Source organism: Pelodiscus sinensis, chromosome 17, assembly GCF_052426305.1.
Source record: "Pelodiscus sinensis isolate ZL-2025 chromosome 17, ASM5242630v1, whole genome shotgun sequence".
In the NCBI taxonomy this organism is placed as follows: Eukaryota; Metazoa; Chordata; order Testudines; family Trionychidae; genus Pelodiscus; species Pelodiscus sinensis.
The window spans coordinates 14562395-14576879 of NC_143068.1; the positions used below are offsets into that span (position 1 = coordinate 14562395).

At 43.9% G+C, this 14485-nt stretch overlaps 2 protein-coding genes across 3 annotated transcripts in view; both read left to right on the forward strand.

The window, feature by feature from the left end:
* The window catches only part of PRELID3B (PRELI domain containing 3B), a 30366-nt gene extending 21590 nt beyond the window's left edge, over positions 1-8776 (forward strand). Inside the window, exons 7-8 of one of the 2 annotated variants that reach the window (XR_016347028.1) lie at positions 2812-2898; positions 8650-8701. The gene's annotated coding sequence lies outside the window, so the exon portion shown is untranslated. Of the gene's footprint in view, positions 1-2811; positions 2899-8649 lie in introns of both variants that reach the window. The other variant, XM_089769660.1, reaches the window with a different exon arrangement.
* On the forward strand, positions 8141-10514 carry ATP5F1E (ATP synthase F1 subunit epsilon). The gene is made up of 3 exons (XM_075901125.2): positions 8141-8299; positions 8650-8776; positions 10376-10514. Exons 1-2 carry the CDS (start codon positions 8268-8270, stop codon positions 8771-8773), a joined length of 156 nt encoding a protein of 51 aa, XP_075757240.1. The 5' UTR covers positions 8141-8267; the 3' UTR covers positions 8774-8776; positions 10376-10514.
* Positions 10515-14485: the final 3971 nt, after the last annotated feature.

Below are 14485 nucleotides of genomic sequence, written 5' to 3' on the forward strand. Positions count from 1 at the left end.
AAGCCCTTGCCCCAGGTTATAACCCTATCCCTCACCCAAGCTTCCTCTCAGGCCCCACACCCCTTCACAGAAGTGCAGCCCAGGACCACTTAACAAAATCTTGCAGTGGCCGCCCATTAAAAAATTTTGCCCTCCCCTATGTCCTTTGGTAGATGGAGTGGGTGGGAAGGGAAAACCCTTTCACCTTCCATACGCTACACTAACTGCTAGATATCACTCACACAAACTAACTGTAAACACTATGAACACATGACGCTTGTGGTCCAGGAGAACCACAATTCCAAAAGCCATCATTGGCAATATGAAGGAACTTAGGGGTGCTTGGGTTAGCAGGGTCATGTATAGTGCGCTGCACTGCTCCAGGGTGTTTCACAGCTGACCTGACAGTTGCTAGGACACACCACATGCACATCTAATTGAAATTGATATAAGCAAGCACTTGAAGAAGAACTTGTTTTATTTTATAGCCCTGATCCTGCAACCAGCTCTGCTGGAACAAGTCCCTGTCAATTTGGTTCTATGCAGGTGTAAAGGATGTGCTGCCATGGAGTGGCTTGCAAGATCAGGGCCTCTATTTGTATGGCAACATATACAGTTAATAATATTTGTAAAATTCCAGTGGAAAGGGAAACATCTGATTAACTAGCAGCCATGGGAGTTTTTGGCTTGCTTTTTGTATTATTTTTAAATTTATTTAAAACTAGCTGGAGTTACCTGGTGTTGCTTGGGGTGAGCCATGGGGTCCTGCCAGGGGTGCCCCGTGTGAGGAGCAGGCGGGAGGGAGCAAGCATGGGATCTAGAGTGGGCGGGGTGGCCCAGCTCATGCCTGGGACTGCAGATTCCGCGGGGGGGCAACGACCCCATCACCCACCCTGAAACTTTCACCCCGCTACCTGCCGCACCATGGGGCCATGCCGGGGGCTCCCCTCTCCCGTGGGCCGTGGCAAGCAATTGCTGGGCTCCTTGCCAGGCAACCAGGAAGCTGCACCGACCCCAAGCTGCTCCCATCACCACTGCCACCGCCGCCACCTCACCGCTGGGCTCGCCCCGCTGCGCCCACAACTGCCCCCTACCAATGGCCTCAAGCTCCAGCCTGCTGCTTGGCAACCCTCAGCCACTGCTGGAGGGGAGGGGCCCGGGCCAAGTGACATCATGGGCAGGAGGGAGGAGGGGGCTCCCCTTTCCCGGACGTGCCTGTGCAGCAGAATGGCCTGGTAGAGGCAAGTGGGTCAGCTGCCACTCGGAGCGCCGCCCCGCCCCGCCCCTCGCGCCTCCACCACCAACCTTAGTGAGTGACTGTCCCCACCGCTTCCCCCAGGAAGCTGCTTCTCCCCACACTGCCTAAAGTACCTTAAAACCTTCTCCTGGAGGAAAGGTTACCCTATACAAAGTTTGGTTGCGGTATCTCTTATAGTGCCCAAGTGATTAGCGCACAAACATACAAACATTCTCCTTTATATATTAGATAAATTTGAAGTATTGTACAGATTGTACAGCCTTTGTTTCTTTCGTATCTTTCCCATGTTCACTTCAGGCTGAGACATTGCATGTTTGCAGCTTCTCCTGCTGCAGGGGCTAGCTTGAATACAACAATATTTTGAAACAAGAACTGTTCTGCTTAACTCATAGCTGAGTTACAATTATGCACACACAATTGTTGGCAGACAGTTTTAGACTTATTTATGAGTAGTAGTCGCAACCAGGTCCAATATACAGGACATGAGTTTGTGAATCAGGGGACCTAGGTTATAATTTTGACTCTGCAACTGTCTGATTTTAGAGACATAATTTTATTTCTCCATTCCTTGGTGGGTAAACTCAAATCAGGGTGTGTCAACTCCAACTATGTTATTAACATAGCTGGAGTTGCACGTGTTAATTCGACCTTCCCCTTTAGTGTAGACCTGGCTGCAGTAAGAATAGACATTATACCTCTTTAGTAATGCATCTGAGAGTTGGATTCACAGAGGTATTTAGTGATTTCAGAGGCAGTTAGATGCCCAAGTACCTTTGTGAATCCCATAAGTAAGGCTCTTAAGTCACTTGGGTGCTTTAGGAAATTATTTACTATCTTCTGTAAAATGCTTTGATATATACTGAAAAAAGCCCTATATTATTGTGTTATGTAAGATTGTTAAATATATTTTAAATTAAAAGAACAAGGAAAAGTAATTAAATACATCATTTACAAGTTATTTGTAAACTAGTAAATGTGGACTGAATCCTGACCCACAACATTCCTATTATGCCAGACATGGGGATCTCTAGATAGTAGTCTGCCAACCCTGCCAAAATGTTTAACTTGTGGAATGGACAAATGAAAACTAGAATTTCACTGCAAAAGTAATTTTTTTTACTTGCAGTCTAAACCGGGAGTTGAATTCAGATGTCCAAAAGTTAAAAAAAAAAATCATAGGTCATCTACTTCACCAGTTCCTCTCCAAAAATCTGGATCTGTAATAGAAAACAATACAGAACTACAATCTAACATTAAAATTGTAGATCATTTCAGAGTTCTGTATTATGTACTAGTGGTCCATGCTAAGTGCTTCATTGAGGCAGTAAGAGGTTTATCAGACAATGACATGTATTTTAATCATCATGGAGTGATTTGCAGTAACCGTTGAATGGATTAAGGTCATCTGCTGGAAGCACAGTAGAGCTTTAACAGCAGAGCCCAATATGACACACACTAGAGAAGAAAGGTGACAAATCCACAACTAGGGAAGGCATGATGTATTATTAAAGGTCTGTGTATATTCTGTGCAACGACTATGCTTCCATGTTTCTCCAATGTGTGTCATTTCACAGGAAAAGCAGAGTAGCTTTGTCATTCTAAACAACTGCAGAAGAGACACAGTGAAGGAATACTGGAGTTAGTAGCATGCTGGAAATCATGTAAATATCAGTTTTTCATTGTGTTGTAACTTGATTAACTTAGTTATGATTTACTTTCTATTGAAATATGCATGCATGAAACTTTTTAATCTGAAAAGAGTCACAGAATGAAGGATCCTTATTCATTAGACAGGAAAGGATTTCTCAGAGGTGGTTCATAATTTTTGTTGTTTCATCAAGTGTACAAGGGAAGGAGGACTGTGAGCATATTTATATGCTTATGAAGATTACTGAAACCTGTGTGGCAAGAAATTTTCACATATTTTACCATTCTGATCCATATTCTGTGTACACTTAATAAAATGACAGTTATGTTGGAAGGGTTATTAATTAAATCATGGGTTTATTAAAACTAAATGTAAAGTTTATTTGGTAATTCAGTATTGTTGTGGCCTTGTATTGTTGGATATGTGGATTTTATTTTGTAGAATGAAATACCAGTATTTTAAATATGGTGCCAAATTCCTGTAGTCCTTAGTCTGTACATGTTCAGAATAAACTTTAGTTGGTGTCTAGTAGACACTTCTCTTGACTAAGAAGCAACAGTAGTGGGAGTAATAATGTTAAATCAGTTAGACAATGATACAAAGTTTGGGTGTGTTCTTAACCACCTGAGAAACTGTTGCTTTGCATCATGGAAAAAATAAGTGCATGCCTTACTGTCCTGGCCCATTATACTGTGTTTGAACACAAGTGAGTGAATATATTTTTGTAATTATTTTTTTAAATACATCAGTTGCCATATGTCCCATCATAACTGGGATCAATAAGGTTGAAATTGCTAACTGTCTTGCTGTGCAGTCTTTAGGGGCCAGGAGCAGAGCCTGCAACTGTAGAATTCTCACCTTGTGATCTGTCCCAAACTATATTAAAAATACCATTATGAACTAGAATCTGAAAGTTTTTTTTATTTTTACAATGCTTATGTTTTGCAGCTTTGCTGAGCATTTGCCAAACTTTGTTCACACTTTGGGATTAAAATGGATGTATTGTCCTTTTATCATAATTGATTTCTTCAGTATAGTTTATTAAGGAAGGCAGAGTGCCTACAAATTAAAGATCATCATTATTTTATTAAGAATTACATGCAAAGAAAAAATGACAAGTGATCTGATGAGACCACTATGTAAAATACGTAGCATGATAGAAGCTGCCAGATCTTTTCAATATATTTCTGAATTTGTTGTGAAGGCAATTTGGAATAACATTAACCTCCCAAAATAAACCAATATTTATTGCTGAGAAATTTACTGTTTTCTTTCCCATCTCTGTTAACTTCCTCAAGGAGATGCACTTAGCTGAATTATGCTACCTCTCCTTCAGCATTAATTCAGAGAGAGAGAAATAAGCCATTATATCTTTACACTGATAGGCCAAGTAGGATTCACACTTCCCATTTACAACTACATATTTATTTAAACTGTAAGCCATTAAAAACCTATCATCTGCCTGTCTGCAATGGTATTTATTCCACACTAATCACCATGGCATCTGAATACCCCTTGATATCTGGAAATCAGAAGTTGAAAATAAGGTTTATTAACTTCCGTTTTCTTATTTAATTATTTTATTTTAAATAATCAGGTCAGGTGATGAGCCTGTGTATGTAACAAGAGGGTATTTGGAAGGTCCAGTCCTAAGATATTGCACATACTATGGTCTCTAGAGACACTTAAAAAGACAGATACATACTCGTGCAGAAATGCATCTATGCATTTACTTGGCTGGAAGTCTGGGATTCTGGGAAATACTAGTATTCTAAGGGATAATGCTGTGGGTTTGTAAGATTATAATTTAGTTTCTTAAAATCCCAGAGTGAAATTTGTGTTTAGTTACTTTCAACAGTAATATTAATTGGTTTTCATGTTCTCTTTGTTTTATATTTTCTTAGCATTTTCACTGCTGGAGATTTTTAGCTGAACCTGCCTATGATTAAATAAGACACCGATCATTTTGCAGATGTTCTTGGCTTTTCAGTCTCTTTGGTCTCCCTGGACCATTCTGGTCTCACCTTTTTGGCCTCCCTGGACCCCTCCATTTTTGAGTCTTCAGCTACCTTAGAACGTTTCAAACTCACCTTTTCAGATTCCTTGGATCTCTCCAGTCTCAGCTCTTCAGATTCTTTAGACCTCTCAAGCAACACTTCTTCATCCTCCCTGGACCTCTCTGATCTCACCTCTTCATCATCTCTGGACCTCTCTAGTTGTACCTCTTTGGCCTCCAGCATAACCTCTTCAGTTTCTTTGGATCTCTCCAGTCTCGCGTCTTCAGACTCCTTGCAGCTCTCCAGTTTCACCTCTTCAGTCTCGTTGGACCTTTCCAGTCTCACCTCTTCAGTCTCGTTGGACCTTTCTAATCCCAACTCTTCAGTAACCGTGGACCGCTCCAGTCTCTCATCTTCACCCTCACCTTCAGCTTCTGTGGACCGTCTTTATTCAGTTTCTGCACCCTATCTGGACATATCTGATCACACTGCTTCAACCTCTTCACCCTCAGTAGACCTCTCTGATTTTAACACTTCAACATCTCCGTGTCCCTCTGATTTATCCTTATCAACCACCCTCTCTTCACCCTTTCTGGACCTTTCTGACCTTTCCTTTTAGGATGCCTCTTCTCTCACCTCTTCAGTTTCTCAGGACCTCTCCAGTCTCATCTTTCTGGATGTCTCTAACCTTTCATCTTCAGCCTCTGTTGATCTCTCCATTTAACCATGTCAGCATTTCCAGTGTCCTCTCTTTGGCCTTGCTGGACCTTTCTAATATCTGCTTTTTAGCATACCCTTTCTACTGGCTGCAGTCTGGCCAACAGCCTTGCCGGCCCCCTGGGCAAGACGAGGGGAAGCTGCTTTATGCCACCAGAAGGGGCAGAGTCTTGGGTGGAAAGGACAGGGCGGGGGTAGGCAGCTCTCCACACAGCCCAGAGAGTGCCATTCCTCCGCTAGGCAGCCCTCAGTGCTGCCCCGAGCAGGCCACATAGCACTCTGGCAGAAATTTAAAGGGCCAGTTGGGAGCTCTGGGCCCTTTTCTATCTCCAGGTCCTGAGGCAGCTACCCCTTTTACCTCCTCCCACCCTCCCCCACAGTAAACACACAGTAATCACAACTGGCCGTAACTGAAACCCTTGCTAGCAATATCTGTGGAGAGGTCAAATAGGGACTGTGCAGGGAGAGTGAACTCCCACCTCCAGACTTATAGGGCTTTCAGGCACACTGACTGATGTGGCAAAATAGAGCAGTTTTCACTTTTGCTATCTTTGCTGTACATGTTGTCTAAGAGACTGTATTTGTGCAGGAATAGAATCTCCAGGACCGAGTCTCACTTCTTTCATCAGTGCTGTTCACCAAGTTTTGGTTTGGATTCTGAGGAAGCTTTATTGTCATTCTTATCATGTCTGGATGTTTTTAATGTCATGGTGTTTAGATCAAGTGGAAGCTCAACTGCATTTGGAAATGGCCTGTTCTTTACCATGTAGCAGCTTCTGCATGTGAGACAGACTCTAATATGTCGATTGATATGTTTACTGGGGAGATTTGCCCAGTGGTGGTGTCCAGTGCTGTCTGATGGAACAAAATAGGCCTTGTTTCCAACATGAACCATTCAAATGCTGCCCCTCTGGTAACAGCTCTGAAAGGATGAAAGGCTAATTTTCAGATCATACCCAGTTTAAATCCACTTCTGCAGCTTCCTCTCTGTCCCTTCCCAGGACTCTTGCACTGAACAGGCCACCATGTATACATCATCTTAGGAGGCAACTAGCAGTAAATCTGCTTCACACTTGAGAAGTTTCCTTTAAAGGCATTCCAAGGAGCAGTCTGCGGAAGAAACTTTTGCAGTGTAACTGCAGCAAGGCCCTGAATGGATGGCCCAGATCTCCAGGGATTCCCTAATACACATGTTGATCCAAGGACATGCATAATTTGTTTGGGGTTTTTTTTTTGGGGGGGGGGAAGGGGAGCACAAAACATACACATATGTCAGTGGAAGGATTCCATAGGTCTGATGCAAACCCCACTGAAATAAATGAAATTACTCTCATAGATTTAAATGGGTTTTGGCTTAGGCTCCATAAGAGAAGCTCAGAGATTCATCTTCAAATATCTGACCTTCAGTTTTCAGGAGGCCATGCTTGGGCTCATCAGTTTTTTTATTATTATTGTTATATATGTAAAGTAACATGCTATTTTCAGGTTGCTGTAGAAAATGATTAGATTGGAATTTCCTGTGGTATATATTTTGCCTCCATGTCTATGTTCAGACAAATTATGAGTATAGTTTTCAGGAGTATACAAATATAAAAAAGACAGTTTTCTTTTGTTATATCTAAAGGAGGACCTTTTAAAATCTTTACTTTCCTAAGGATGAGGTCTCAGTGAGTGTGGGAGAATGTTGTGGCTGCAGACACCACTGCTAACTATTCTTAGCTCTTCAGATGTGATTACCTGAGCATTGATTATGTGCATTTTATAAAAGCATATTCTCAAATGTTTGCTTCAGTTATTTTTTAGCCAGCTGTAATCTAAGCCCCTATTGAAAGGTATTATATAAATGTGAGATGTCATTATGTGATTAATAATACCATCCACTGTTCTCCTGTTTTGCGGAAAATAATTAAGGTTTCTTTGATTTATTCTAATGTTAGATTATTTTCCAACAAGTTTTTGGCAGTGTTTTTAGAAATAAAAAACTGAGGCCCTGATCCTGAAACTGGTTCACTTTTGACAGACCCCTGAAAACATGTAGCACCCAATTAGTGTTTGGAACATTACCGTGTTGGGGACCACTGCTCTGGCCTCCCTCCGTTATGGAGATGTTGGGTGTCACATTGGGGGGGCTGCACGTTTCACACACAAGTGTGGGGTGAATGGCGCTCCTGGGAGCGAGGGGTTACTGTGTTCCCACACCCTGGCAAGCGCTGTGGAGCTGGCTTGAGCGGGGCTCGGTGCAGACCCATGCAGAGTCAGCGCTGGGCCTCCCTGGCAAGGGGCGGCTCGCCGCGCGCCATGGACCCCTGGAGCGAGAGGCGACGCACAGGGCTGGGCTGGGGATCCCAGCCGCACATCCAGAGCCCCGCCAGGGGGCGCTAGTTGGCCACGGGCGCGATTCCCCCCCGCACGGCTTGGCTGCCAAACTCTGCTGCAAACGGAGCGGGGGCGGCGCCAGTTCATTGCGCTCTCTGATTGGTGGCTTAGAGGTGTCGGGTGGTGATTGGTGGGAAACGCTTAGCTCGCTGCGATTGGCCGAGTTCCGTGAGGCGATGCAAACTGTGATTGGTGAAATGGGACGGCTTCCGATTGGTTACCGGCGAGTGGCTTGGCTTTTCCTGTTCCGGCGCGCGCCGACCTTGCGGCCTGTGTCCCTAGAAGCACAGCCATGGTGGCCTACTGGAGACAGGCCGGGCTCAGGTACCGGCTGCTCGCGCCCGTCTCCTGCCGCGGGGGAGGCTGAGGCCCGCCCTGCAGCCGCCTGGGGTTGAACCGCGGCGGGGAAGGGCCCCCGGAGACCCGATATCGGGAGCCCAGCCTGGCTGCTGCCAAGCTCGGGTGCGCTCTGGCGGGCCATGGGCGAGAGCCCCCCCCCCCCCGTGTGCTCTGGCTGGCCCCGCTCACCAGAGGGGCTGTGGCGTAAGGAGCCGTCTAAAAACGCCGCGGGAAAGTTCGCGGGGGGCTCCCAGCAGCGCTAGAGTCCCTGGAGCTGATCATTGTAGTTCTTGGGCCGCCCCTGATTTTTCATCCCTTTTGTTTCCTCTTCCCAGCTACATCCGCTACTCCCAGATCTGTGCCAAGGCTGTCAGGGCAGCGTTGAAGCCACAATACAAAGCTGAGGCAGAGAGAGTTGCTGTGGCCACTGTAAAAATAGTAAAACCTAAAAAGGAGTAAGATGTAAGTAAATGTTGTGGGAAGGGGGGTTTACTTCCCTTATCGCCTTCTCAGGGTGATTGATATTTAGGATTCCTCTCCCTCCCTTTCAGATTAACAATTTTAAAAAAAATCTGCATATAGCTGGTATGCTGTGTAGAAAGTGTAGTCCAGTTTTTGGTGCATAAAATTGATTGCAGTGGTTGTTAACTCGCATATTGGAGCGATGCGCAGACTTCGTGGACTACCAGTTCAGGGATTGGAAGAAAGTATATAATCTGAGCTCACTAAAATGAGAGCGCCTGAGCCTTCAAACAAGAGTTCAGATTGTGGGGACTTTGGCTTTGTATGTGTCTGGCTGAGTCAAACTTTTATAGATGTCTTAACAGCTTAACTTGCTGTTTTTCTTAAGAATTTCTCCACTTTATTTGAACAAAACAGGTATTGCTTTGCTTTCTGAACTCTGTTCTCTCTCTACTCCTCCTCTCCCCCCACCTTAATACACAGATAAAATACATTCCTAAATAAGTCTTCCTCAGATGATTAACAGGATGAGATGAATCTCATCTACGTTGTTTTTCTGTTGGAGCAAAGCAAATGTTTTGTGTTTCTGCTTATCCTTTTACTTGTTAGGCCATGTACATGTCAAGTAATTGAAGATGAGTTTTTCCAGATACCTTACCTATGGACTGGAATGACTATGGATGAGCAGTCTAGTGTTAACATGTGTTTAGAAGACAAAACCAGAAAATACACTGCAGTTCCAGTCAAAAGACTTCATATAACTGAAGTCTACCTTTTGTCAGTCAAGGTGCCATGTTTCTTTTCAGTATGATGGCCACAATCTCCCATTGTATTTATGTTGATAGGAGCCATGTCTGCGTAGTGTAATTCTTCAAGATGTTAGATCAGTGTTATCTAAAATGTGCAAATAAAGGTAAACTGAAATATATAAGCAGCTGAGCTAGGATCATCAGTTACAAGTAAAGAATTTCAGCTTTGCAGTGTCTCTGCCCTCTGAATGCAAAGGGTTAGACTTAAATAGCCCAGTAACTGGGCTCTTATATGGGAAATGGGAGCCCATGGTTTGACTCTCTGGTTTGGAGCAGGAACTTGAACCTAACCTCTCAGCTGTTAGATATTCATGGGTGGGTCTGTTCCACATCAAATAAATCATTGAGCTAGAGTGAGAGAAATAGTGATTCTCTAATTCAATGGCTGAGGTAGTCACCTGGGATGTCTGAGAGTCGGGTTTCAAGTTCCTACTCCAAATCAAAGATTCAAACCTGGATCTCATCTCCTATGTGAGAAGATGTCCCAGATAGCTCCCAGAATTGCTGTCCCTTGGCAAAAGTAGCCCAAAGTAAGGTGGGTGGGTTGGTTGTTTTTTTTTTTTTCCAGGCACCCTTCTCTTTAGTCTTTCTGTGCCTGAAGGATGACTAGTAAGGGAGGAGACTTAGCAGTTGTATAAATTAAAGCGCAAAAGTTCTGCTCCTGTATTTTTTCAACTCTTTTCCCATCCCCCATTATGAAGACTACCCTTTTATATAGAAATGCACTGCAAAAGCTAATGTTCTGTCACCTTAAGCAAATGACTTAATACATTTTTTAACTCTCTTATAGGATTGGCCTGTATGGACAAAATATCAAGTGAAGACTAGGTCATGGGTCTGCAGGTGTGCAATAGTCTCTTCATGTTAGCTGTAAAATCTGTCTGGATGTGTAAATCAACATGCTAATAAACAGCTTCTGGTTCACCATGGCCATAGCAATTCCTGTGGCTTCTCTTGAAAGCATGAGTTACTGTCTTTGGCAGGGGCATTTACTTCTGTGTGTTTCTCTGTGGCAAATCATTTAGACTTTTTCTTAAAGGAATTTTTGAGTGGCCTTTGTCTGAAATTCATACACTAGGGGGCTTAGCTAATACAGTACTAATTAAATGGTGAACTTGAGTGTAATAAAAGCTGAAAGGGGAACAGATTTTCATTCAAGCTACTCAACCTACTTAACTTCAGTGTCTAATAAACATCTTGGAAAAAGATGCCTGTCTTGTAAATACTGAATGTCTACTTTGAAGTGCTCACAGTAAAAGTTCTGGGATATCCCTTCATTCCCAACAAATCTGCCACTAAAATCCAAGGATGGTAGAGTTGACATTCCTGGTATCTAGAAAGCTTTTTTAAAAGTGGGAGGGGAAGCGAGAGTAAACACAAGCACAAGACTACCATTAGGAGTTTCCCAGTTCACTGTGAGCATTAAATAAACTTCTGCATTAAAGAAATGGTAAACTTTGGGTACATTAACAGCTCTAACGTACGTGATTACCTAAAGACCAAATCTTGTGGAAGAGCTCTTGTGCAAAATCTTCTTGTGCAAAAGTGCATCCACACTCCATGGACGCTCTTGTGCAAGAAAGCTCTGATGGCCATTCACAGAATGGATAGGCTCTATTTGCGCAAGAAGCCCTGCAGTGTGTCTATGCTTGCTTTTTTGAGCCACAGCTGTAGTGCAAAAAGGCATTCTGCCTTGTAAAAGGTTTACCTACACTGCCAAAAGTCCTCTGTGTTCTGCTGTTTTATGGTTGATTTACTTCTGCAAAAGTGCATTTGAGGTGTGGACCCTCTGCAGGTTTTTGCGCAAAAACATTGCCGTGTAGACGTAGCCCAGGGTTACGTCTAGACTGGCAAGTTTTTCCGCAAAAGCAGCTGCTTTTGCGGAAAAACTTGCCAGCTGTCTACACTGGCCGCTTGAATTTCCGCAAGAGCACTGACTTTCTACTGTCTGAAATTAGTGCTTTTTGCGGAAATACTATGCTGCTCCTGTTTGGGGGAAAAAGTCCTTTTGCGCAAAGCTTTTGCGCTAAAGGGTCAGTGTAGACAGCTCAGATTTGTTTTCCGCAAAAAAGCCCCAATTGCGAAAATGGCAATCAGGGCTTTTTTGCACAAAAGCGTGCCTAGATTGGCATGGATGCTTTTCCGCAAGTCTAGATGCTCTTTTCTGCAAATGCTTTTAATGGAAAATCATGCCAGTCTAGACATAGCCTTATTGTTTTTGACTTTGGCACTAGCGTCCTCTTTCCTACAATGCCTGTCCAGACCAAGGGGCCAGGTAAGGAAAGGGCCTTTCCTTAGCAAACTCAAAGGAGGTCTCTTTAACTGCATAGATACTTATTTCCCAGGTTGTTCAGCAGCTGAGGTCAGGATTGAGGTTATATGTGCACAAAAGCATATGTGATTCTAAGAACTGTTTCTTGCTGAAAAGTTCCTTAAAACTTCTGCAGGAAAGCAGAACGTTCTAGTACAACTTAAAGACCAAAGTTAAAAATTCCAGAAATGCTGTTGAAGAACGTAGAATTGCACCAAGCTGCATTTAAAAAAAAAAGTGGAAACAATTCAAGTCGTGTTTTTTTTTTCTTTGCTAGCCCAACTACACCCTGCTCACCACTCTAGTAGCTTCTGAGCAGTGTGCTCTATTCAAAAAAGGAAAAAAGTGACTGACTTGTTCATAAGCTGACTGCAGAACACAGTCATGGCTTGTCAGCTTCAATGTGGGCTGAGGGATGTGCAGACTGCAGGGTTCAGAACTTCTCAGGTCCCATTGGCTGCTGCTTGCCCATGCTGCTGCCTCAACTCCTGTCCCCTCCATACCCTGACCATCCACGGAGCAAGGGGGATCTCCTGGCCAAAGGGAGCACTGGAGCTGCCAGGTCTTTAGATGTGGAATTTTGGGAGGGTAAAAGGAAAACTGGAGCTGTCAGCTCCTCAAAGGTGGGAATTTTGGGAGGGAGGGGGTAAAGGCAGAATTTTGGGAGCATGGGGGGGGCAGCAAGGGTGCATGCAGGGACACAGCTTGCTTTTGATCCTGTTTTTAGGGAATGTTTTTTTTAATAACATGACCATCCCCAAAATAACACAGTTTCCCCAACCGTCCTCACTGGCAGCTGTGCAGGGCTTCTCCTGCCTCCCTGCAAAGCAATGGAGGGTTTGCTGCTCACTGTGCTGTTCCCCGGTGACCTCCCACCTCACCGGATGCAATGTGGGTCCCGGCAAACTCATCGGGGAGCATACTGTACTCCCAACCCAATCCTCCTCCCCTCTCCTCCTCTTCCATTCCCCAGAGCCAAACACCTCCTCTCCTCTTCCGTTCCCCAGAGCCAAACACCTCCCCTCCCTGCTGTAACCCAGTCCCCTTTCTCCCCCAACCTTATGTCCTGGTCCCAGCTGCTAACAAGTGCAGGCTGCAGCTGCGAGCGCACATGCAGCTCTCAGCAGCCCCACCGAGAGAGCAGCTGACTGGAGCACTTCCGGGTTCCAGCTAATGCCCTATTGGGAGTTGTACTGTACGCATGAGCAGATGAATACACTGTACATGCGGTCACAGCACTCCTCCGCTCACTCACGTGTTTATCTTGTGTTAACAAACTGCGATGTCTTGCACTGAATTGTTAGATACTGTACTGTATCTTGCTGTGTATTACTGTATCCCTTATGAGTGGAAAGCGTAAGGAAAGTGATACATCTGCTTCTGCAAGCGAGAAGCATAGAAAATCATTTACATTAAAAGAGAAACTTGAAGTGATTAAGCGAATTAAAAAAGGTGAACGCAATTGTGACCACTCTCACGCGTTGAATATGCATGAGTCTAGTGTGCACACAATCCATGCCCAAGCTGAGAAAATTAAGGAATGTTGCAAAAATGCAACACCAGTAAGTGTGAAGAAGGTTGTTTGTACACTATCTAACCTAATGGAAAAATATGGAGAGGTGATTGTCTGTGGCTTGAAGACCAAACACAATGAAAGATGCCAGTGAGTTTGGCTGTTATTCAGGAAAAAGCCAAAGCTTTATGTGATGCTATTGAAATAGAATTGAATGAAACTGATGCCAAGTCATTTAATGCAAGTCATGATTGGTTCGAATGCTTTAAAAAGTGTTCAAACTTACATAATATAAAAATAACTGGAGAGGCTGCTGTTGCTGACACAGAGGCTGCTGACTCATTCCCAGCAATATTTGAGGCTATTATAAAGAAAGGTGGCTATTCGTCTGAGCACGTGTTTAACCTGTACGAAACCAGCACGCACATACATCTCTCGTGATGAGGCTTATGCACCTGGTTTTAAGGCTGCAAAGGATCATATCAGTACAATGCTATGCACCAATGCCAACAGGGAGTGCCAGCTCAAACCGGTAGTTGTTTACCGTTCTGCCAACCCTAGAACTTTAACTGGGTATTCAAAGGATCATCTTCCTGTTGTTTGGAGATCTAATATGAAAGCATGGGTAACTGCAAGCATCTTCACAGACTACCTTTGCAATCGCCTAACTGCTGAGTTGAAAGACTACTGTTTGCAAGAAAATCTTGCTTTCAAAATTTTACTTCTAGATAATGCACCAGGGCATCCTCCTTGCTTTACTGATCTGTCAGAAAACATTCGTGTGTTATTTTTACCCCCCAATACAACCTCATTAATTCAACCGTTTGATCAAGGAGCGATAGCTGCTTTCAAGGCGTATTACTTGCGCCATACGTTTGCTAGGCTTATAAGGCAGACAGATGGTGAGAATAAGCCTACAGTCAAGGCATTCTGGATAAAATTTAACGTTAAAGAAGATATAGCAGAGGCTTGGGCAGAAGTTTCGAGTTGCCTTAACGCAGTTTGGCGCCGTATATCGCCTGCATGTGTTCATGAGTTTAGGGAGTTTGACACTAAACTAGCTGAAGCTAAAAAGC

What these genes read in the sequence shown, in the direction of transcription:
- ATP5F1E (XM_075901125.2), top strand. Translation starts at nt 8,268, where the DNA reads ATGGTGGCCTACTGGAGACAGGCCGGGCTCAG. An exon ending in TGGAGACAGGCCGGGCTCAG is followed by an intron (nt 8,300 to 8,649) that starts GTACCGGCTGCT and finishes TCCTCTTCCCAG; the next exon opens with CTACATCCGCTACTCCCAGA.